Source organism: Macrotis lagotis, chromosome X (assembly GCF_037893015.1).
Source record: "Macrotis lagotis isolate mMagLag1 chromosome X, bilby.v1.9.chrom.fasta, whole genome shotgun sequence".
Lineage (NCBI taxonomy): Eukaryota > Metazoa > Chordata > Mammalia > Peramelemorphia > Peramelidae > Macrotis > Macrotis lagotis.
The window spans coordinates 634665812-634691965 of record NC_133666.1 but is presented as its reverse complement, the minus strand read 5'-3'; the positions used below and the strand labels follow the sequence as shown (position 1 = coordinate 634691965).

Genomic DNA, 26154 nt, shown 5'->3' with positions numbered 1-26154 from the left:
TAAGTGTCTGAGGCCGGATTTGAACTCAGGTACTCCTGACTCCAGGGAAGGTGCTCTATCCACTGTGCCACCTAGCTGCCCAATAAATGACTTCTTGGATAAATTATTGTCTGATAGAATTTTGTTTAAAATTTTGAGTCAGTGTTCATTAATGGTATTGGTCTATAGTTTTCTTTTTGTAATTTATCATTTCATATATTTCTTTCATAAAAGGATTCTGGTAGGGTAATTTCTTGATTTTTGAGAATAATTTGGTGAAATATGGGTACTATTCTTCAAAAGTTTGGTAAAATTCTGTGAATCCATCAGTTCCAAGAGTTTTTCTTCAGGAATTCCTTTACAGTTACATCTATTTCCTCCTGAGACTGGATTATTTGAGATCTCTATCTCATCTTCTGATGATTTGGGTATTTCAATATTTTTGAAAATATTTGTGTTTTCAGTTTTGTTAGCATATAATTGTGCACAATATGTTCTGATTATTTGTTGTGATTTCACCTTTTGACTTGCTATTTTACAATTTGATTTTGTTTTTTTAATCAGATTAAGCGTTTATCAGTATTATGCCTTTTTAAAGAACCTGCTTATATTATATTTCTATTTTTGTTTCCAATTTATCTATTTCCACAAAATTTTATTATCTTCTCTTTTGTGCTTATTGTTTTTAAATTTTTTAAAAATTTAATATTCAATTAATTGATTTTCTCTATTTTGTTAATGTGTGATTGTAATGACACAATTTCTTCTCTAAGGACTGCTTTAGTTGCATCCTAGAAAATTTGGCATCATTTTCTTTTACAATTATTGTTTCTATGATTTATTCTTTGACCTACTCATTTAAAATTTCATTGTTAAGTCTCTATTTATATTAGTTTATGGTACCTGAACCAATTTCTATATTTACTGCATTAAAAGAATCATTAACTATTTCATCCTTTTTTGCATTTATTTGCAATAATCTCTGCCCTATTATATGGTTGATATTTTTGTAAAAGTCCTTTTTGGTGCTGAAAAATACATGCATACACACACACATATATGTTTTGAATATTAAATATTTAAATATGTTGTTTTTTGTTTTTGCATGGCAAAACTTGATTTGCCCAAGGTCACATAGCTAGGTCTGACACTAGATTTGAACTCAAATTCTCATGACTCTAGGGCTGGAGCTCTATCTACTGTACCACCTAGCTGCCCCTACATATTCTTTTGCAATATCAATTTAAAAGAAGTCATAAATATTTTGACTCTAATTTTTTCAGTTCATCATTCTCTCTTTAATCTTTGTTATAGTTTAAAAAACTGAAAGAGGGATATTGAAGTCTCTTGTCATTGTATGTCTTAAAGTTCAGATAATGTTTCTTTTATTAATTTAGATATTAAGGCATTTGGACTGTATAAATTTATTACTGATAGTTGTTTGTAGTCTTTTCCTTTCAACATAATGTCGTTTTTCTTGCTTATACCTTTTTAAAAAATGTTTAGTTTTTTTATTTGATAGCTTGATGGTAATTCCTGCTTTTTTGGGGGGGGCAATGAGGTTAAGTGACTAGTCCAAAGTCACACAGCTAGTAAGTATAAAGTGTCTGAGGTCACATTTGAACTCAGGTCCTCTTTGAACTCATTTGATGTAAATTTTTTCATTCTCCTTAGTTATATTTTGTATATTTGTTTTTAAAATCTGTTTTTTTTGTTTATGCAAGGCAATGGGGTTAAGTGACTTGCCCAAGGCCACACAACTAGGTAATTATTAAAGTGTCTGCGGTTGGATTTGAACTCAAGTCCTCCTGACTTTAAGGCCAGTGCTCTATCCACTGTGCCACCTGGTTGCCTCATTAAAATGTGTTTCTTGCAAGCAAACAGATTTGGAGGGTTTTGTTTTCTTGTCCAAACTGTCACTTTGTCTTATTAGATTGTTTTTCTTTTTTTCTTTTTTTGTAAGGCAATGGGGTTAAGTGGCTTGCCCAAGGCCACACAGCTAGGTAATTATTAAGTGTCTGAGGCCAGATTTGAACTCAGGTACTCCTGACTCCATGGCCGGTGTTCTATCCACCGTGCCACCTAGCCTCCCCTATTAGATTGTTTTAAGTTATAAGAATTAGGTTTATATTTTTCTCCACTTGGTTTCCTCCCTCTTCTATTGTAAATACAGTATTATGTTACTTGAATTAATCTTTTCTTTAAAAAGTGACACTAGGGCGGCTAGGTGGCACAAGGGCAGCTAGGTGGCGCAGTGGATAAAGCACCGGCCTTGGAGTCAGGAGTACCTGGGTTCAAATTCGGTCTGAGACACTTAATAATTACCTTAGCTGTGTGGCCTTGGGCAAGCCACTTAACCCCATTTGCCTTGCAAAAAAAAAAAACAAAACCTAAAAAAAAAGTGATACTTTGCCAACTGAGTCTCTTCTCCTCACCTCTAATCTCGTCTTATTTTAGTCCTTCTCTCTTGTTTTAATATAGTTTAATATAATTTATCTCCTTTTTTCCCTCTCAGTCAAGTAGATCCACCTTTCCTCTGCCTCCCTCAGCTAATCTTGTTCATTTTTTTTTTTTAGGATTTTGCAAGGCAAATGGGGTTAAGTGGCTTGCCCAAGGCCACACAGCTAGGTAATTATTAAGTGTCTGAGACCAGATTTGAACCCAGGTACTCCTGACTCCAAGGCTGGTGCTTTATCCACTATGACATCTAGCTGCCCCTCATTAATTTTTTATAGTTTTTTTTTATGTTTCTTTCCAAAAGGGGCATTATCTTCATTATCTTTTCCCTTGATTTACTCTAGACCCTCATTCTCCAAATCATAATTCCTAAGATCATGGTTTTTTTCCTTCTGTATTCTTCATACAATCAAAATAACAAAAAAAAAAGTATTCTACTCTCCCCTCTAAGTGTTTTCACTGTCTTATAGGGAAATCTTTGTAGGAAATCCCTCATGAATTTCCCTTATCCCTTATGCTTTACTCTCAGAACAATGTCAAATATTGCAAACATCACAAAGGACACTGCCTCATGGAAGCGCTCCATTCCTCCACTGATCATATACCCTCCCCTATTGACCTAATTTTTATATTTGCCTGGAAATTTTCCAGTGTACATGCTTTCCTACTTCTCCAGGTGCCACTTGCTCCCAGGAATTCCAATTCCCCCCCTTTCCTCAAACTACAAATAGACTTTTCAAATACCAACCCATCCTCACCCCATCTAAGAGTCTCCCTTCACATCTCTCTCCTTACCCAAAGGAGCATTCATTAGTGGAATCCCCTCCCACTTTCAAAGTAACACCTCTTTCCTTCCCTATCTTTTCAGTCTTTCTCCCCCTCCTCTTCACCCATTGCCTGTAAGCTCTTCTCTGAGATCACAGAGATCATTTTCCTTTTATTAGTCTTTGATTTGCCCCTAGCATATGACACTCTTCTGTATCCCCTTGCCCTCCCTCCCTCTTTCATGTACCTTCCCAAATTACAATGTATTCCTAGGAAAAAAGCCTTCACCCCTAGGCAAGGTGTTAGCAGGTTGTCTGTAATGCCCCCTGTCTACCTCTTCATTCTACCAGATTTCCGCCTTCACCCCATCTTGATGTACATTTAGAAAAAAAAGTCTCTTAGTCTTTTTGTTGTCTTTCTGCTATTGTTGTTGTCTACATTTATCCATTCCTCAATTTGTTTTGGGTGTTCAAGAAAGAAATAAGTTCTTATATTCTGGTTTTCTTTTTTAAATTATTTTAATCTCTTCTCTATTATTGATTGTTCATCTTCTGATCCATATGGTTGAGCTCAGATTTGCAGGTCACTCAAGACTGCATCCTGAATTTCATTGCTCTTTAGGATACATTAAACCATTCCCTCCTTTTTCTAGTGGGTACAGAACAATTATTCAATGTCCTTTCCTTTGCAATTGAAGTATATTTTCCTAATAGCTTGCAGAATTTATTTCTGAATTGTTAAATTTATACACTATGTGTCTTGAAGTTTGCAATCTTGAGCTTTTTTTTCAAGATGCTGTGAACTTTTTCAACTGGAATTTAATTTTACATGTTCAGAAGTTCTAGACAGTTCTTTTCTATTTCCTCCAATTTGATGATTTATCTTCTCATGTTCTGGAAGATCTATGATTCTTAGGTAGTCTCTATGCATCCTGCTTCTAAGATCAGTATGTTTTGCTTACATAGTGAGCATATTTTTTTCATTTTGTTTTTTGTTTCTCCTCTTCTAAGTCATCCTTTACCTCTATTATTCTCTTGTTCCTTTAACAAGGCTTTTTATTACAGATTCTAATTTTTCTATTTTGTTCATTATTTTTGCTGTGCAGGATATAAATTCTGCTCTCATAATTCTCATTTTTTCTTTAAACCACTCAGAAACAGTATATTGTGGTTCCATGTTCTCAGTTATTTTACTTTATTTTACAGTATTTATTCCAAGATGCCTGAACTCACTAGATCTTAATAACTCTTTTGTTACTGTTTTTCCTGTTAATTTATGTTTACATTCAAGAACTTTTGAGTTTTCTTCTTAAAATCTTCAGTCCTTTTAATCTTCCTTTCCATATGCTCATCCCCATTTTCCTTATCACTCACTTTCTGACTCCCTCCCCTCTGATGACTCCTAGATCTCAAAACATCTCAATCTCCTCCAGCCTTGGAGGATTTATGGTTCACCAGCTCAAGTCTCTGAGTGGTCGGAACTGACCCTAATTGAATGCTGTTTTCTTTCCTTTAGGCTTAGTGGATTGTAGCATAGTCTCCCACATGCACAGTGTCCTGTCCTGGTGACTTGTCCCACACCTTTTGTTCCTCTGTTCTCTAGTCTGTCATTAGCAGCTCAAAGTCAGTTTTCCTTGATCCCAGCAACTCAGTTCTTTGCAGACCTGGTGCTTCTGAATTGTGGTCCTCAGAAGGCTTTTCCTCCTGAAGGGCTATAGCCAAGTTGGCTGTCAAAACCAGAAAAGATTTTCACAGCCTTTAGCCTGATCTCCACAGCATTGGAAAGAGGGATGCCCAGGAGAGGCAAGCCTCTTTAATATCCTTGTGTCTGCTAGTGCAGCCTAGCTGCTGGTAGCATGGGATGTGAGGAAGAGATGTTGAGTGAGCTCAGAGTCACTGTCAGTTTCTGGGTTTGGGGTAATTGCTTTTTTTTAACCTTTTTTTTGGGGGGGGATTCTGGGTATTCTAGACCATAGAACCAGTTAAAATTGCTTTATTAATAGTATATAATTTTTGTTTTAGAGAAATTTAAAAAGTTATGGGGATTAGAGAAAATGTCTAGTCTGCCATCTTGTTCAAATGACACAGAATTAGAAATTCACTATAGCTGGAAAGTAGAATTAATATAGAGAAATAATGTGAAATAAAGCAGGAAAGATTTGAGCCAGATTGGGGCAGGCAAAAGCATTAAATACCAAGTAGCAAGGAAGCCAAATTTTCTAGCAGACAAATTATCATGGAAAACTATTTCATGCCTGAGGACAATTATTTTGGTGGCTATTTAAGTTGATGGAAAGGAAAGGTAATGAAAACAGGGAGGTCAATTAGGACAAATAAGGGTCTGAACTTCAGTGGAAGATATGTAATTAGTAAAAGGGACTCATATGAAAAAATGACAGAATTTGCTGACTAATGTGGAGAGAGGAAAGGGAAGGATCAAACATGATTTCAAGATTTTTAATTTCTATGTCTGATGGTAGGACCCTTACCTGAAACAGGTAGATTTGGAGATGGAATGAATTAGAGGAAAAGACAATGAATTCAATTTGAGAAAAGAAGTGTTTGAAGAGATGATGGGATATTCAGGTGGAGATATCCATTAAATAATTATAGATGTGAGAGGCAGTAATTCAAAAAGAAAATAAGGCTGGATGTTGTAAATTAGGGAATCAGCTTCATAGAGGTAATCATTGAACCCTTGGAAGTAGATAAGGTCAATAAAGGAGAGGAATGAATAGAAAGAGAAGCTGTGACAATAAAATGTTGTAATGTATTAATGATATTACTGATAGACAATGTTGATCAAGATGCTGTGAACTTTTTCAACTGGAATTTAATTTTACATGCTCAGAAGTTCTAGACAGTTCTTTTCTATTTCCTCCAATTTGATGATTTATCTTCTCATGTTCTGGAAGATCTATGATATAATATTACATAGAGTTTACCTATAATGTCTGTGAAGAACTTTCTCTTCTGTGTAATGAGTCTCCAATGAAAAGACTAGACAACATATAGAAAAAAGTGGAAGCATAATTTTCTTTTTATTTTTCTCCATTTTTAAATTTCCAGGTAGCACTACAAAGATATTCAGATATTAAAGCCATATTATTGGCTCTTCTTTTAACACATAAAAAATGAAACTAAATAAATTGTGACAAGTGACCAGAGAACACAACATTTGTCAAAATAAAATTTGTTTTGTCATGTGCCATAAGGCAACCCTCTGCAAAGAAAGAGATTAAACTGATTAAGGTGGGGCTATGGGCCTCCCCAGTTTACTGACCTTGCTACTTCAGGCCCACCTCAACACTAGCATCTTCTCTCTTCTTCCCACTTTCCACTGTGTCAGAAGGACACTTGTCACATACAAACACTCGAAGGCCTTTTGGGTAGCTGCCCAACTAAGTACTGAATCCTCTGGCTTTTCCATTCCAGAGTGGTGTTACAAAGAAAAGCCTAAACTTCAGAACTGGATGATATTAAAAAAGGGACTGAAACTAGTAAAAGAACATAAACAAAATAGGAGAAATTCACTTTAAATTAAAATGAAAAATAAGCTGTTCACTATGTGAGTCTTGGCCACCTCTCTTTAGAAGGCACTCATTGGTATATGGAAAATTTCTGTGGTTAAATGGTTCTCAAGTAAATAACAAGTATTTTTAAAGTGAGTGCTGACTATACTCTTTCACTTCATCACCAAAGTCTGTTCATAGAGCAGCCCGGACCACTACCTTCACTGCCATTAATGGAACACACTCAGTTCTCTCAAAGAGAAACCCACAGATTCTTACCCACAAAGTCCAATAACAGAAACCATCACAACTTGTGAAGATGTTAACAAGTTAACCGGAACAGGTGAGGTTTTGTTTTGCTTTTTTCAGTTGTCTTCCTTTAATGTTGACTTTATTTAATGAAGAGCAAGAAGTGCCAGTGAAGTAAATGTTAATACTTCACTGATTTTCTTTGCCTTTTGACTCTTGGCTCAAAGTTATGTTTTTTTTTTTTTCTTTTTTGCTCTTTTGGGAGAGCAAACTAAATCTCCCTGATTCTTCCAAAACAATCTTCCTGCTGTCCAGACCCCAAGGTGGGGCACATTTACATTCATTCTAGCTTGAGGATGGAACAGTCAAAGGAAATGATTTTAAGGTTCAAACCTAATATCTGGCATTCCCCTCTAGGTGCTGTGATGCATCTTTAAAGCCTGTAAGAAATACCAGAATTAAAAAAATATGCCTGCAACCTTCTACTTATTTTTCTGTGGGGAGGGTTTCCTTGGGAATCAGGGAAAAGGTGGAAAGGGATAAAGTGAAATGGGGCTATTGCCCAAAGGCAATCTTGGAATGATGCAATTTTTAAAATGATTTAAGCACAATTTTAAAAACAAATCTATAATACGTTATTCAAGGGGAAAACATTAAAATTGTCAAATGTCATAGACTAAACAGCAACTCATATATACATACACACATTTATAGAATACATGTGCACACATGTGTATGTACATATAAAATTAAAGTTGTATATGAACATTATCTTAGCTATTAACAGTACTTAGGAGTCATCCTCATTTTCTTTTCTTTCTTTCTTCCTTTCACTCTCTTCTTCAACTGCCTCACTGAAGTCTCTTCGTCGTTTCTTATTGCGTGAACCAACTCTGTTTTTAAGTGGTGGCAAAGGCTCCATTCCTAGTACTTTATGGATTTGTCTGAAAGCTAACATTCGTAAAGCATGCTGTGAGAAAACCAAGAAGAAACACAAAAACAAACATTAGGATGAATTGCACACTGTTTTCTGAGTTTTCAGGTGGCTACCATGATTCTATTCAGCTAGCAGAACCTGAAATGACTCAACCCAAGTGGTTACTTAAAGATCCATAGAACAGAAAGGCTAGCAATAGCAAGACTCTTAGAATCAAATCCAATGTAGTCCAAGTTCCCCTCCCCTCACTTTTAAAAATGAGGCCACTGAGCTAAAGAGGCTAAATGTTTTTCCCTAGGTCTCATAGATAACTATGTGGCAGAGCCTGGAACATGGATGTTCTGACTCCAAGACCAAAGCTCTTTCCACCATATTCCCCCTCTGATTGCCTTAACATTCACAGTCCCAACTACTAACCACATCACCAGGCTAAGAAAACAAAATTCCCAGAGTGGAGGCAAAAAGATAGGAGACTTATCTTTTCTCTTCTTAGACAGGACTAGCTCCATTTTAGAAACTAATTTCCATTTCAGTTAAAAAAAATTGCCCTGGTAGGCTGATAAGAACATACACTCCTATTTCTGGTCAATAATGTTAAGCTCTGCATCAATACTGAAATGCAGATTAGTCTATCTATTAGAACTGTATCATATTATTAATTTAAAAATTAATCGAATAATATAATCAAAGCCATGAGCTTCAGGAGGGAAAGGAGTATATCTATGCCTCTTATCCACATCTGATACTGAACACAGCACCTGGAACAATAGTGTCTTGGCTAGAGCAAAGTCTTTTTGGCAAGAAAGAACATTGAGGGTACACCTTCATTAAATGACTGGTGACTTTCTAGGTAGCTTTTTGAAAGCACCAATTCTCTTCCCCATAACTACACAGTAAATATAGGCTAAATCTTAAATTGGGTCTTTAAAAATGAGAGCCTATGAGAAATTCCTTATCAAGAGAAACAGGGACAGGCAAATACATTATGAGAGGGAATCAATTTTTAAATTATATTCATCATTCTGGGTATGGGTCACCTGACAAACACTGGATGGTACCTTTGTGATTGTGACTGAAAGAACTATGGCATATTGCCTTTTGATTAAGGAGAAATCAATGCAACCTCATGTTCAAGGTTGAAGGTTTACAAAATGCTGTCCTACCTGAGTAGGAGTCTATATCAAGCGAACTTTCTAAGTGGAAGGAGGTAAGTCCAATAAATCTTAATATTTTATTTCCTCATTATCGATCTCTGTAGCAAAACAATCCACAAACTACCTACATCTTCCTATACCACATTATTCCTAAAAAAAATTGATAACATTCACTAGGAAAAAATGGCATAGATTTTAAATGAGATGCCAATAAAGATTACATGTGAACTGTTGAATCCATCCTAGAAACCAAACCTCGGATACGATCATTTATATATTATAAAGACCTGAACCATGGATAAGCTGGAATCCTCTAAAGAAAACATGCTGAGTCATCGCTTCTTCCTACCTGAGCACTGGCTGTGACATCTTCTCGTTCTTGACTTGTCATGACATCAAGCACATCTATCTGGTCTTTCTCACATGGATCTTGAAGTCCGGGCCCATCTGAAAAGGAAATAGTTGAGAGATAATGAACTGGGGCAAAACATCCGTGACAAATATAGCTACATTCAACACCATCTACCCCCTGCCCCAGAAATGGTTGGTTTATAAAGGGTCTTTAGCTAAAGGATAGATGTTGCTCAAGAAGGAATGACATTACCTTTCCCTAAGTCACCAGGGATTGTTTGATGCTAATTTCTGGGGTACTTGCTAGTCATTGCTCATGTAATGGAAAATTATGTTATTATTGTTTTAAAATATAGATTTTTGGTCTACTGTATTCAAATTTGTAATTCATTCACAGACACTACTGAAAAGACAAAGCTTCACTAGGTTTTGACAAATACAACTTACTACCACGAAGAAAGATAGACAAAAATAATTCCTAGAAGCTCTCAGAAACAGTATGGGCTTGCTTACTGACTGAATGACTGAGGTACAAGGACTGTTTATATGTATATTGAAAAGTGCCAGTGAGTTCTTAATACTTGAGAATTTATAGAATGATATGGACAAAAAATTACACAGGATGAAGTACAGAGGGGCATTTAACACAACAATGATATTACTAATCTACCAAAATATCACAGAATTCTGAAGACATCATTTTGGTAAACTCAGCTACTTGATCATAACTAAAGTAAACAAATAAAAAGGAACTGTGTAGCTGATTTGAGAAGCCAAAATATTTACAGAATATTGTACTCTATTCAACAAAGCTAATACATAGTACTCTTATAATATCTTTTCATTTCCCTATGCAAGATACCAAATAAGAGCTCTCAATACAATTCCAGAAAACTTGGTTGCCTGACTTCCTAGTCAATAGTTACCAAGAATAAGGAATTAGAATTAGTGTGTGTTTATGTTTCTCTCTCTCTCTCTCTCTCTCTCTCTCTCTCTCTCTCTCTCTCTCTGTGTGTGTGTGTGTGTGTGTGTGTGTGTGTCTTACATAGAGGGTGGGAGAGTGCTGCTGCCTACAGGACCCTCTGACAGCAGCAATTGCCTTGACAATTGGTAATAGCCTGATAGAAAATAAACAGAAAACAATTTTTTAAAAAAGCAAACATTAAAAACTCAACAAGTCCTACAGGCCAGGAACACTTGGCACAAAGGTAGCTTGATGTACCTTCATCAATGAGTAATTAAGAGCTTGATGTACCTTCATGAACAAGTAATTAAGAGTCTGAGATGTGCCAGTCACTAGGGATACAATAATAAAGATGAAAAGATAAAGGGAAAGGGAATAAACATTTACCAAATGCATCATGCTGAGCATTGTGCAAATCTTAATTCATTTGATGACACAGACCCTGGGGCTGTTAAGTGAAGTTGAGAATTCCAGACTTGGAAGTTAAAAAGGAGCACATTCCAGGGATGGGGACTGTTGTATTTCTTCTGTCTTTCAATAAGACAGACAGCTTGGCCAGACGGCAGGACTTGGAAGAGGAAGGAATCTAAGTTAATGAGACTGGCAAGGGCAGTTTGGTATATGAGGTTGTGAAGGGCTTCAAATACCAAAAAGAAGTTTGTGCTATATCTTTATCTTAGGGGCAGTAAGGAGTTCCTGGAGCTTCCTGGGAAGATGAGAGCATTGTCACATTTGAGTATGAGGAAAAATCCCTTTGGCAACTAGGTGACAATAATATGTAGAAGGGAGATTTAAGGCAGTGAGACTGTTGAGGAGACTACTGCAGTAGTTTAGGTGAGAGCTGATGATGGAGGCTCATATGTGGAGAGGAGGATACAAGGGGAAAATACTGTAAAGGAAAATCAAGAAGACTTGACAAGTGGTGTCTGTGATATAACAATGCATATTAAATTCATAATAACAACTAATTCTTGAAAGCAAAATGTAAAGGTACCTATGCTGAATGGAACCTTAAAAATCTAACCTCATTTTTCAGAAATTGAGTCACAGAGAGAAATACTTTATACAAGTTAATATATATATTATTAGTTGAGATTCAAAGCACAATTGAGATTAAAATTCAAGTCCTCTGACTCCAAATCCAGGGCTCTTCCTACTATATAACACTGCCTTTGGTTCATTTAAAAAGTGGAAGGAAATAATTACCAAACTTCAGAAAGATCACTAAATATCCTTATAAACAATTTTTAAAATGGAAAAGTACTTTATGAGGAAGGGTTGTTCCCCCAAAATATCTGAAAAGTGAGGCCCTGCTATGCTTCTCTATAAACCCCCTCAATTTCCAGCAGATGTTCTACATCCATATTTGGGGGTGACTGATTGCCTACAAGGCTCAAGCCAAACTTCAAACTGACCTGTTAAGAGCGTTCCTGTGGCTACACATTCCAGCACTCGCCTCATGGCATCTCCTGGACGCAGAGGCCCTGATGCACTACTCAAAGCCTTTTCCACCAGAAGCTCCATGGCCTATAGGAAGGGAGGAAGGGAGAAAAGGAGCAGGGGAGAATATAAAAATGCCAACCATGGTTGAAGCGAGGGAGCCAAGACAAACCCCTTCATTAATTAGGGGTATTTTGTCACATCATTGGACTCTGGGCTTCTCTGTTTCATTTCACCTTGAACACTTTCTAGGGAGTATGACTTGCACAGAAAAAAGCAATTATCAATGAACCCAGGGATTTAACAACTCTATTTACAATGAGATAAAAGTTTAAAAAGGGTTCTTTTCAGATCCTACTGATGGTGTATAATGGTCAAGAGATTTTAACAGTAAGACACATCTTCATAGGCAGCCACCAACAAAGTTATTTCTCAGTGACCACTGTTTTCCTTTAAGCAATGACCAGAGCAGTCAGAGTTACAACTGCAAGAGTTGTATTGTCAAACAACCATGTCTTGTGGCCATGAGACCATGCAGAGACAGCCCTGGTTTCTGAGGAAATCCTTATGAACAAAAGATGCAATTGTGACTTAGGGACAAAAGCCCTGGATCAAAACTGAAAATCAAGGCTCTATCACCATATTATTTTAGGCAATCATTTTCCCTCACTGAGCCTCAGTTTCTTCATTTACAGAGTTGGTATTAGTGATACTAATGCTACCAACCTCACAGAATTATTGTGAAAATCTGTTGATACTAACCAATAGTATGTACAGAGTTTTGTAAATGGTAAAGACAAGAGAAATACTAGATCTCTGATTGCCCTGGAGGAAGGAAATAGTCTCTTTCTGGAGAAGAAACACCTCTGCCACTTAGAGCTTTAGAGAGTTTCCTACTAAGGGGTATTAAGAGATTGAGTGACTTACACAGTCAGTATGTGTAAGAATGTGGCTGGCCTCAGAAAGCCACTCTCAATCTATTATACCATGCTGTCTGGAGCAATTATATCAACCAAGGGTTCTTAATCTTTATGTGTCCTGGGCTCTTTGGGCACCCTGGTGAAGTCAATGAACTTTCTTTTCAGAATAATACTTTAAATGCACAAAATACATATGGAAACTAATTATACTGACATGTAGTAATAAAAAATAAGAGTTCCAAGTTCAAGGAGTGTGTCCCCCCACATCCTGGACCCTAGTTTAGGCATGCTGATGAAAATATAGACTAGTATCTCTATTATTAACAGTTTAAATAAACTATTTTTAAATAAACATGTTCTAAATTTATTTCAGAATTACCAAAGATCAAAAGGATATTACCAATTTTCCTACTGAATTTAAAATGCCCTAACTTCAAGAAAAATTAAAAATCACTAATTGTTTGGGACCTGTACTGGAAAACCAACAAAAATGTCCATGAAATATAAAAACAAAATGTAAAAATTCATAAAACATAAAAACTATTAATAACATTCTAGATTGTTAACAGATATGGAAATATTACAGTAGACAATACCCTAGAGATAGAGAGAATACACAACAATAAAAACTATTTGACAAAGGCTGTGACACAAAGAAAATTTGACAAAGACACAGTAAGACTTACCTGAAGTAAAAATTAAGAAACAGGGAAAATAATAAAACTAAACCTACATACAGAAGGTTCCTCAACAGTGTTTTGCTAACTGTTCCTGAAAATCTGGGTGTTGGTTATTAGTGAAATGAATAACCTAAGGTGGAGGGGAAGAGCCTAAGGACATGGAGAAAGACTCAAAAGCCTTCACCCTATCCTCCTCAAGTTCATGATGTGAGAGCCTCTCATATTATGACTAGTCATTAACATCCCTTTTCTATGAGGTGATTTAGTATAAGAATTATTAACCTCATTTTACAGATAATGAAACTGGGGGGGGGTCAGAAAATCTAAGTGATTTACCTATAGTCACATCACTTAGAAATACCCTAGTCCATTATTCTTTCCATCATGGTTCTGCTTCTACTTCATTCTTTTTTTTCTTTTTCTTTTTTTGTGAGGCAAATGGGGTTAAGTGGCTTGCCCAAGGCTACACAGCTAGGTAATTATTAAGTGTCTGAGACCGGATTTGAACCCAGGTACTCCTGACTCCAAGGCCGGTGCTTTACTCACTGCACCACCTAATCACCCCTACTTCATTCTTTACTCTCAATTTTTTCTCCTTGTTCACATTTGCATTTATGAGAATCTCTTCTATCAGCAGGGTTGGGACATCTGAAAAACCAGAAGGGCACAAGGGGTAGAATGTGCCATAGTTCTCTGGTCTGACTACTACTCTCTTACCCAACAGCAGACTTTTGCAAATGTACATACTTATCTACCTAGAGGTTTGAATGCTACCATTAGACCAGGGCTGTCCAACCTTACTTTTAAAAGTTTTTATTGAAACTAGACAATATATTTTGACTTCCTGTTTTAGTGAGACCTCTGTGGTAGCATTTAGTAAATCCACAGGCAGCAACATAAAATCACCCTGTGGGTCGCTGCCCACAGGCTGCATTTTGGATAGTCCTGGATTAGGCTATCAATTAGATTAGACAATTCAAAGATGATTATTGTAGATCTCTTCAAAAGGAACACTGAAAATTTCCCAACATAATTGGATTATTCTATACATTGGGTATTATTCTTTTCTTAACTAACAGCGATGCTTGAAGAAGGAAAATTCTGTTCCAATAGAATTCAAGACCTTTGTATTGATACTGGAGAGTTCTTGTCACTGGAATAAATTACTTTCAGAATGACAGTGGATTTTAAAATGAGGTTCAGAATTTTAATTTCCTTACCCAGTCTGGTAGGGCACCCCATGTTGGCACACGCTGACACAGATCTCGAAGAACCCTGATAACAATCACACATGACTGCAGACCATTAGCTCTGGCCTTTGGGGAAAGAAACAATTCTGTTAGCACACAGGAAACATAACACCAAAGGAACATTTTCTAAATGTTCTTAAAGAAACTTCCCATTGTTAAATATTAACACGAACAAAAAAAGAACCTTTGATAAACAATACTGAACACCTGTTAGAACAGAGAAAAGAGTGATTGTCCAGAACTTCTGGATCAGTGATTTCATGAGTGTACTAACTTCCCATCAAGAAAATCTCCTCAATGTAAAGACTAACAGACAGTCTTCTGGGGTGGGGGGAAGCAAGATTGGGGGAAAACTGTAAAATTCAAAATAAATAAATGAATTTTTAAAAAGTAGAAAATTTCCTGGGGCAGCTAGGTGGCACAGTGTATAGGGCATCGTCCCTGGAGTCAGGAGGCCCTGAGTTCAAATCCACCTTAGACACTTAATAATTACCTAGCTGTGTGACCTTGGGCAAGTCATTTAACTCCCATTATCTTGCAAAAAAAATAAAGCCAAAAAAAAATATAAAAAAAAAAAAGAAAATTTCCTTTACCAGGACAAATCAACACCTGCTTTGTAATTTTAGTCCTAGGGTTTTAAAAGGGACTGCCAAGGGGCACAGTCTATCATCATCATCCCCACTCATACATAGCACTTTAAACTTTGAAAAAGTTTATCTCTAAGAACAACCCTATGAATTTTTATTATTAACCTCATTTTACAAATGCAGGGATTGAGGCTGAGAGGCAAAGTGTCTTATCCTGTGTCACAGAGGTAGTATCTGAGGGAGGATTCAGACTCAGGTCTCCCTAACTCCATCGAGCCTCTCTTAGGACTTAAAACCTGCCCTTCCCCCATCTGCTATGATTTCCCTTACTTTGAGATTAGTACTCAGTTCACTGTCATACTGCATAATTCCTGGCACAAATCTTAATAAATGCTTGTTGGCTGAGTGATGAAATAGGTTATAGTTGGTCCCTCTACTGTACAAACCATTTACACATACACCACACACAACCTCACCATTTTATAGATGAGGAAACCAACACTGAGAGATGATGTTTCACTCAATTCATTGCCTGTCAGATCTCAAAGAGACTTCAAAAGTTCTAATAGGGGCTGGCTAGGTGGCGTAGTGGATAAAGCGCCGGCCTTGGAGTCAGGAGTACCTGGGTTCAAATCTGGTCTCAGACACTTAATAATTACCTAGCTGTGTGGCCTTGGGCAAGCCACTTAACCCCATTTGCCTTGCAAAAAAAAAACCTAAAAAAAAAAGTTCTAATAATCCAACTACCTCACTGAGAAAAAATTGAGCCCACAGAGGTTAAGTGACTTGATCAAGGTCACAAGGCTACTAAGAATTTCTGAGAGCCTAGGACAAAAGCTAGCTCTCCTGATTCCTTCTCAGGTACTCTTACCATAATACCACACTGCATTCCTTAAAAGGAGATCTCTAATGGTGCTTTTATACAAATAAGACTCACTTTTTAATGTACAAAACTATACAAAAATATATATTAATACAGAGGATCAAAAATTGGGCATTTCTGAAATTTCTAGTGGTCATGCTGCTATACAGTTTCAGAGATGAAAGGGATATTTGAGTTTTTCAGTCATGTCTGGCTCTTCATTACCCTAGTTGTGGTTTTCTTGGCAAAGACAATGGAATGGTTTGTCATTTCTATCTCCAGGTAATTTTTACAGATGAGTCAACTAAGACAAACAGGTAAAGTCATTTGCTCAGGGTCACACAGGTAGTAAATATCCATTTTGAACTCAGGAAGAAGAGTCTTCCTGACTTCAGGCCTGGCACCACCAAGCTCCCAACAGCAACAATGACAATGACAAGGACAAAGAACTTCAGAGATGAAAGAGATAGAGGAATTTTTTGAGTCCAAACCCTTTCTTTTATACTGAAGAAACTGAGACCCAGAGAAGATAAGTGATTTGTTGAAGGTCCAACAGGTCCCACAAGTATAACTCACAAAGGAGCTGAATCATCCAGCTAATGCCTGAAGAACTCCATGTGACAAGGAATTTGTGAATCCCAAAGGGAATTTATTCTACTTTTAGAGAAAATATTTAGCTCATTTTGTGAGGAGGACATTAATACAATGAAATTCATCTCAAGAATCCTTCTTTTGCAGTCCCAGACAAACAAGTTTAATCATATTCCAAATAACTCCATTGTTTAATAAAATAATATTCTGGAGGAGAGCTTACCTGGCTAACCATATAGCAAGATTATCACTTCTCTTCCTTTTCTCTCTCCTCTCAAGCAGAAATAACAATTTGCAAATTAACCTATTCAATGTTCACAACTATTTGGAAAGCACTTTACCTGGAACCACTTAGCATGGCGAAGAGCAGCCAGTGACTCCAGACATTTTTGTTGACTCAAGACATCAACAGGATCAGGCTGAGTCTCTTCTGTTTTTCACAAAAGAAAAATGAAAATAAAGTTAGGTATTAGCAGAGAAATTTTTTCGAAGAAAGATGATAATTTCCATCTCTACTACAAATTTACTCTGGACTAATTCCTTAAACTTGACCTCACATTTCAGATCCAAAAAAGCAGCATTAAAGTCTTATTGAGAATGACTCAATGTGATATGGAAGTTAACCTGTGTTCTTAAAAACTATGCCAATGGCACACTGATAGCTTGTTGGAAAGGCTCTAAATAGAATCAGCATAGCACTATATCTGTTTTGCCAGTATTCGCCTGGTAAAATACAAAGAAACTCATCATTAGTAGGCTAACCAGTGAAGATGAATTCTTTGGCCATGGCAACACATAAAATAAAAACCAAAACATCACACCTCATTTCTGTACAACTTACTTTCCATTTCTGGTTCTGGAAAGAAATCAGAGTGACCAGAATTGACCAACAGCTTGTAAACTATACACTCTCACACATTATGAACACTTTCTTTGAGAAGAGAGCTGGGAGGATATAGACATGGCAAGCATGAAATGTCACAATAAATTAAACTAAGTTAAGATTCAATCTAAATTAAATTAAAATTAATTTTAACAGGTAGAAAATAACTGATTACTGATGTGGAAATTATTTCAGGGTCAGACATTTGTGTACAGCCATAATGTCCAGCCCATAGGCCATTTGGTTTAGTGCTGCCACAGCAACCACAGGCAGGACTCAAAATTCAATAAATCCATGTGCTTTTTAGGGGTGAATTAAATGTTTGATCAAATATTAATAGACAAATACTGTTATAAATATCTAAATGGCCCTTGACACTAGAGCTTGATGGAACCTCAGAGGTTATCTAATTCAATGACTTATTTTACAGACAATAGCCTGGTGAAAAATGAAAAAGATATGAAACAAAAAAAAAAAAACAGTGCCTGCCCTTAAGGAGCTGCTTACATTGTATTCCCATGGGGATGGAGGGATGAAAGGTACAGAATATAAATAACTAAAGACAAAATAATTTGAAGAGAGTGGGAGCCTTAACAACCAAAGAGATCAAGAAAAGTTTCCCATAGGAGTGATGATGATGTTTGTCCTTTGTTCTCAAAGAAGACCATGACATCAGGGAGGTGATGCTATGACAAGCACATGAATTGGATTTGAGTGAGGGGCATATTATGCTAAGTCATCAGCCTCACTTACTCCTCTGAGCCATCTATGTCCAGTGGTCAGATATGAATCAGGACAACTGGAAATGGTCCTGGATAGGAGACAATTAGGGCTAAGTGACTTGCCCAAGGTCACTTGCTCAACTAGTGAGTATCAACTGTTTGAGGCTGAATTTGAACTCCCATCCTACTGACTCCAAGCCAGTGTTATATTCACTGCACCATCTAGCTGCCCTATAGGAGTTGAGACTTAAATTAAGACTTAGAGGAAGCAGAGAAATCTAATAGGTAGGAAAAAAGTATGTAGAACATTCTAAGCAAGGACACAGGTAAAAATCTCCCTGAGAAAAGGATGATGAGGCTTGAGCTAAAAAACACAAACAAAAGAAATTTTTTGAGGAAATATAGTATTACTACACTTAACTATTTATGTGATAGAATCTCATTAGAATAACATAATAGAGAAGAATACACTTGTAAATGCTGCCACCAGTAGTTTTACTGTTTATTGGCCTTTATGATTCTGTGGCTAACTAGTTTTTTCCAAGGCAATGGGGTTAAGTGATTTGCCCAAGATCACACAGCTAGGTAACTATAAAGAGGCTGAATTTGAACTCAGATCCTTCTGAATCCAGGGCCGGTACTCTATCCACTGAGCCACTTAGCTGTCCCTGGCTAACTAGTTTTTTGGACTAAAAAGTTAATCAATGTAGCTACTTCCTTTTTTTTGGGGGGGGGGGTTAGGAGAAGAATAAATAGTACAAATGTAAATATCCAAATACATTCCCAATTAGAACATCCAAATATTTTAAATGAGTGCTTCTAATATTTATTCCAATCCAAATACCTATCTTGTCTAGCCAGCCTACAAGAGATGGTTTGCTGGATGAAATACTGTTTTTATAGTTGTTTCACAGGAAATAATACCCTAAAACATAAAAATAATACCAAATCTACAGCCTATCACAGGAAATAATACTCAGTAACAATATCAAAATAATATCAAATCTACAGTCAATCAATAACTGACATTTATGAAGTATTTCACAAATTAGCTTACAATAATTATCTCTGAGTATAACAAGAACCTTGTGAAGCTATTATTAGGAATAGGAACTGGCTAAGGAGTTGGACTTGTGATTTCATTGAAATAGGGAACTCTGGGTAAGAAAACTATTTTTGCAGGACTCAAGTCTGATGATTTGGAAAATAATGCCAGGGTCACAGAATTCACCTTCTTCTACATGCTATTTCTCTATCCTGGTATAGGGATTATTATTCTTATTTTATAGATTTTATAGATTTATAGATGACAGGCCCAAAGAAATGAAATGACCTGTTCATGGTCACAAAGCTATTAAGTTTTGGAGGAAGTATTCAAACCAGGTCTTCCTGACTACTAGGAATTTACTTTACCATTAAGGCACAGATAGGGTAATCTCTAAATAAAACAGAACTTCAATTGAGGGTTTTAAAAATGTTATTGTCATCTTTTGTTTTTATATCACAATCATTCCCAAATATATCCCTATACTTTATCCCATTACAAAAGAAACATTCTTTATAACAAAAAAATTAGAAAGGAGAGAAAAAGCAAAGCAGCAGAACTAATAAGCATATCAACCAATTTTGGCAATAGATGTAATGTTCCATATCCACATAGCCACACTACTGCAAAAAAAAAAGGTACAGTTTCTCATCTCTACTTAGGGGTCAGATTCAGTCATTATAAATACACAGGGCTACTTTTCTCTTCTTTTTTCTTTTCATTTACATGGATATAGTCATTTGTGTATGTATATGTGTGTATATACATATATATATATAATGTGTATAAAATATGTTTTTTATTACTTCATTTTGCATCAGTTCACCTAAGTCTTCTCATACTTTTTTATTCTTCACATTCATTACTTTTTTATGGAGTGGCAAGATTCCAGTAAATTCAAGTCTATAACCATTCCCAAGGAAAAGGCATCTATTTTGTTTTCAGGTCTTTACTACTACAAAAAGTGCTGCTCCAACTATTTTAATGGCACCTGATTTTTGCTGAAAGAAATTCTAAAATCTATAAGAACAAATTGGAAATAGGAAGAAGGGAAAATAATTTTGATGTTAAAAACTTCATCTATGGGGGGGGTGGAGTCAAGATGGTAGAGTGAAGGCAAGAAATCCCAGAAGCTCTCCCCCAGACCACTCCAGATACCCCTAAATAATGACTCTAACCAAATTCTAGAGTGGTGAAACTCATAAAAAGACTGAGTGAAACATTTTCTAGTCCAAGACAACTTGGAAGATCCATAGGAAAGATCTGTTATACTAGAGTTAGAAAGGGCTACAGTGTAGCCCTGGTCATGCTGGCCTCCAGAGTAAACAGGCTCCAGCCATCCAGGTAGAGTCCACAGGATGCCTGGGTCTGTGGCAGCTGGGGCAGTTTCCAGACCTCTCAGTCCAGAGATTGTCAAGGACAATTTTAAGTTCAACAGGAAAACTCTGCTGCACCAGAATGAACATGGAGCCCAGCCCAGCACAGGCCTCAGTGCAGCCCTAGTCTTGGGAACCAAGAATAGGCCTGCAGAGCTACCCAGCATGGAGCCTCCAGCTTCCAAAGTGCTCAGCCCACATATGGTAAGGGGGTCAGGGGAGATTACAGAGATCTCTTTTCTATCAATTCCTGAGGCAGGACTACAATCTGCAGCCCCAGTCTCAGGAAAAGGAGCTTTACTAGCAATCAGAGCCTCTCATAAGACTTTGAAGGAATTGAGATCCTTGGAAACAGCTGTTAAAAAAAACCCTCAAAAGCTTGGGACAGTGCATCCTACACCTTGAAAGCAGAGCCCCACATTAACAAATAGTTAAAATCAAGTCATAGACTGGGGAAATGAGGAAACTACAGAAGAAAAAATTCCACCTATAAACAATTATTTTGGTCCCATGGAGGATCAAAATACAGTCAGAAGAAAACAAAATCAATATCCAAAGCTTCCAAGAAAAAAATGAATTGGGCTCAGGCTATGTAAGAGTTCAAAAAAGGGGGCGGCTAGGTGGCATAGTGGATAAAGCACTGGCCTTGGAGTCAAGAATACCTGGGTTCAAATCTGGTCTCAGACACTTAATAATTACCTAGCTGTGTGGCCTTGGGCAAGCCACTTAACCCCATTTGCCTTGCAAAAACCTAAAAAAAATAAGTCAGCAGTTTGGTGAAGCAGTTTCAAAAATAAAACCTAAAAACTAGTTTAGGTCAAATGAAAAAAAAGAAGTCCAAAAGGTCAATGAGGAGAATGCCTTAAAAAGCAGAATTGATCAGATGGACAAGAAGATACAAAAGCTCTCTGAAGAAAATAATTCCTTGAAATGTAGTATGGAGCTAAGGGAAGCTGATGACTATGTAAGAAATCAAGAAAAAATAAAATAAAACCAAAAGAATAAAAAACTAGAAGAAAATGTGAAATATCTCATTAGAAAAACAACTGACCTGGAAAACAGAACCAGGAGAGATAAATTAAAAATTATTGGGCTACCTGAAAGTCATGACCAGGAAAACAGTCTAGACTTCATTTTTCAAGAAATTCTCCTGAAAAAGTGCCCTGATATCCTAGAAGCAGAGGGCAAAATAGAAATTGAAGGAATCCACTGAACAGCTCCTCAAAGAGATCCCAAAATAAAAACTCCCATATTATAGACAAATTCCAGAATTCCCAAATCAAGGAATAAATATTTCAAGAATCCAGAAAGAAATAATTCAAATATCATGAAGTTACAGTCAAGAAAACACAAGATTTAGCAGCTTCTATAGTAACTACTCCTACAACTTAGAATATAATATTTGGGAAGTCAAGAGTTTGTATGATAACCAAGAATCGACTACCCAGAAAAACTAAACATGGGGGGGGGGAATGGCATTCAATGAAACAGGAGACTTTCAAACTTTCCCTGTTGAAACAACCAGAGCTGAACAGAAAGTCTGATCTTCAAGTACTGGGCTTAAGGGAAACAATAGAGAGGGTGGAGGGGAAGAGCAAATTAAGAGGGATTTAATGATGTTGAACTCCTTGTATTCCTGCATGGGAAGATGACACTGATAACTCATATAAACCTTCTCATTTATTAGGGCAGTTAGAAGGAGTATATATAGACAAGGCAAAGGAGGCAGCTGAACATGAAGGTATATTATAAAGACAGAGTTAATGGATGAGAGAAAGGAATGTACTGGGAGAAAGGGAAAGGACAGGTAGAATGGACTAAGTTATTTCACATAAAAGATGCAAGGAAAAGCTTTTGAAATGGAGTGGAGGCGGGGGAGGTAAGGGAGAATGAGTGAAACTCTCATCAGAGGTGACTCAGAGAGGGAATAACATAAACTCAATTGGGTATAAAAATCTCTTACCCTAGAGGAAAAATAGGAGAGCATAGGGATTGGAGAAAGGGGACAGGGGTAGGGGAGATGTAGGTGATAGAAGAGAAGGAAGATCAAATACAACACACTTTTGAGGAGGAACAGGGAAGAAAGAGAATAGAATAAATGGGAGTAAGAAGGAATAGGATGGAGGGAAATACAGCTAGCAATAACAAGTATGGGGAAGATAATGAAGAAATTTCTAAAGAATGCTACCCAGGAGCAGCTAGTTGGCACAGTAGATAGAGCACTGGCCCTGGAGTGAGGAGAACCTGAGTTCAAATCTGCCCTCAGACACCTAATAATTACCTAACTGTGATAATGGGCAAGTAACTTAACCCCATTGCCTTACATAAAATTTTAAAAAAAAATGCTATCCATCCCAAAGCCAGAGCTGTTGGTATTTGAATACAGACTGAAGCACACTTTCTTTTTTCTCTCAATACATTTTTCTTGAGGTTTCTCTTTCTTTGTGGGGGGGATTTGTTTACTTTTACAACATGACTATTATAGTAATGTGAAAAAAATAATAAAGTTATAGATCTTTAAAAATAAAAATAAAACATCTATTAAAAACAAAACAAAATTTACAGTAGGCATCAGAGTTATTACCCTATTTTGGATCCAGGGTGAAAGTGGTAAAGCAGAGTAAAGGAATAATTTAAAACTATAAACAATATTAACTCTTAATACTCTAAATAAGAGACCTTTATATAAGCAATATATTATTAAAACTAAACTACATTATTATTGATATTCTTAGGAAAATAGAAAGCAGAAACCAAAAAGAAACTGCAGTTAAATAGGAGGAAAAAAATGATAAGGTTGGCAGAGTTGGCTTTATTATGAACCTAAGGCAATAATAAAAATCAGGTCATGAAATACTTCTTGGCCATCTATCTTGAAGCACTTATGAAAAGCATAAGAAGATGCCCTTCCTCTCCCCCATTCACTGTTCAGTTCCTAGTGGGCTACCAGAAAACCCAGAAGTGCTATTGTTGTGGCTCACTCTGAGCCCTTCCCACAAATCTTTTTAGCAATGCTTCCTTTTCCCTTTTTTTCTCTCCCAGGTTGGTGAAGAAGGAAATCCTAATCCCTCAATCCCAACCATATGAAACAGAACCCACAATACCGGCTATACTACAATGTTCATGTCTACTCCTCCCCCTCCACTCTTGCCAAAGAAAATGGGCCACACATCTCCCAATCTTTATTCCTTCACATCTGACACTGAAGGATGGAAATGCTACTCATACGTCTTGGAAAAGCAAGGAGACACCAATTACAATTTTTCCAGTAAGATGGAAGACTAGAGGGACTCACATTTACCTTTCCACTATATCCTCTATATCTTCTACTATATCCACTATATCCTACTGGCCCTACTATTTGCCCTCATGTTACTCACTCCAGACTTGTTCATGTTGTCTATCTTTCTGACTCTTCCAATTAAAAAAAATAATTTGAGAACAGAGATCACTTTTCTATTCGTATCCCTACATTGTATCCCTGACATATTGCAAGTAAATAATGATTTTTCATTCACTCATTTAAGATCATCATAAAGATGATAATAATTTATCTACTAGCATCTATTTTACATGATGAAAAGGAAGTTAATTCTACAAAGAACTGGACAAGCCTCAAAGACAAGACAAAAGATATTTTGATATTAAGTAACTTCCTGAATCACTGCCTTGTCATGGAGAGAGGCTTGCATAGCTCTATAAATTTAAGAGCTATGCTGTGCAGGATTATCCAAAATGGACAGATAATAGTGGAAAGTTCTGAGAAAAGGTGATCCACTGGAGAAGGATCTTCAGTATCTTTAACAAGAAAACCTCATGGACAGGATTAAATTGATAAAAGATATCATTATCAGAAGATTTTCTGATAAGTCCCTCAGGTTGGAAGGTGCCCAACATGGGAAAGAGTGGAGGATAACTACAAGTAGCTCCAGGAAGAATGATCTAGCTAGGCCAAAGCCAGAAACAAGCTCAGTTGTAGATGCTGCTGGGTGACAAATGTTAAATCCAATATGCTGTAAAGGCCAATATTGTACAGGAACCTAAAATGTAAGATCTATGAATCAAATTAAGGTGGATGTGGTCAAAAATTAAACATCAGTATCTTGGATGCCAATTGATTTAAATGGATAAAAATGAGTGGATTTTTCCCCCAATTTTTAAAAACATTTTTATTTAAAGTTATCAGTTCTAAATATTATCCCCTCCCTTTCCTTCTTTCCTTCCTCTCAGGGAGGGTAAGCAATCAGATATAGGTTATACATGCAAAATCTTGTAATACATTTCCATATTAGTCATTTTGTAGAAGATTAGAATAAAAGAAAAATGAATGAAAAATAGCATGCTTCATTATATATTTTGTCAATATTGGTTCTTTCTCTGAAGGCGTTAAGTATACTTCATTACTAGTCCTTTGATATTGTCTTAGATCTTTGTATTGTTGAGAACAGACAAGTCATTTCACAGTTCTTCGAATGATAGTGCTGTTATTGTGTACAACATTCTCCTGGTTCTGTTCAATTCACTCTGACCCTTGTAGTAAAATATAGTTTGACTTGAAGACTACAGCCTAGTCTGGAGCCTATTGTGAAATAACTAAGGAAAAAATCTAGAACAAAGGGGAGTCTCCAGATCATAATCCTGAATCAGCAGAGCTTGTCAACTAGCTAACAGTGGCTGAGGCCAGCAACAGTCTACTTAAACTCTAAACAAGGAACGCCTATTTCTCAGATCCAAACCCATAACTAGGAACTTCTATATCTCAGACTAAGGGGATGGCAATTTCCAAGCATTCTGAGAGCACTGAAACTGGCAGATGCCCAGTCTGAGTGTACACAACAACTGGAATAACCCCACACTCAATACCCTCCCCTTGCACCCCCCCCCAAAGTAGCAGAAGGACCAGAAGTAAACAGAATCCAACCTTTAATATAACAGCCAAAGTCAGGAAAGATGATCAAACAAACAAAAAAGAATTTCCCCATAAAGAGATTATGTGGTGACAGAAATGCACAAGATACAAATCTAGAAGAGAAAGACTCTAAGACACAAAGTAAAACACAGCTTAGGCACAAATTCAACTAGAATTCCTGGAAGAGATGATGCAGGGTTTTTTTAAGTTTTAAAAAAATTTATAAATAAAATGATGAGAGCACTAGTACAAAAAACAGGAAAAAAAGGAGAGTTTTGAAAGAAAAAACTGTTGAGGGAATGAATTAAGCTAATAAATGTAATACAAAATCCTTTCCAAACAATAAGCTTCCTGAAAGTTAGAATGAACCAAACAGAAGCTAATGGCTCCTTGAGAACAGAAGAAATACTAAAACAATGTTAAAAGACTAAGAGAAGAAGAAAATTTAAAGCATTTCATAACAAAACAAGTGCTTTTGAAAACAGATCAAGAGGAGATCATTTAAGTCTCACTGGACCACTT

The 26154-nt window shown here is 36.6% G+C and overlaps 1 protein-coding gene across 4 annotated transcripts in view; it reads right to left on the bottom strand.

The window, feature by feature from the left end:
• Positions 1 to 6212: 6212 nt before the first annotated feature.
• The window catches only part of ZFR2 (zinc finger RNA binding protein 2), a 144498-nt gene continuing 124556 nt past the window's right edge, over positions 6213 to 26154 (bottom strand). For 2 of the 4 annotated variants that reach the window (XM_074204047.1, XM_074204046.1), the window contains 5 exons: positions 17039 to 17127; positions 14628 to 14723; positions 11783 to 11894; positions 9402 to 9499; positions 6213 to 7931 (listed from right to left, as the gene is read on the bottom strand). In XM_074204047.1, the coding sequence (XP_074060148.1) occupies positions 7752 to 7931; positions 9402 to 9499; positions 11783 to 11894; positions 14628 to 14723; positions 17039 to 17127 (575 nt within the window). In that variant the 3' untranslated portion in view covers positions 6213 to 7751. The remainder of the gene's footprint in view (positions 7932 to 9401; positions 9500 to 11782; positions 11895 to 14627; positions 14724 to 17038; positions 17128 to 26154) is intronic. The other 2 variants (XM_074204045.1, XR_012471988.1) reach the window with 2 other exon arrangements.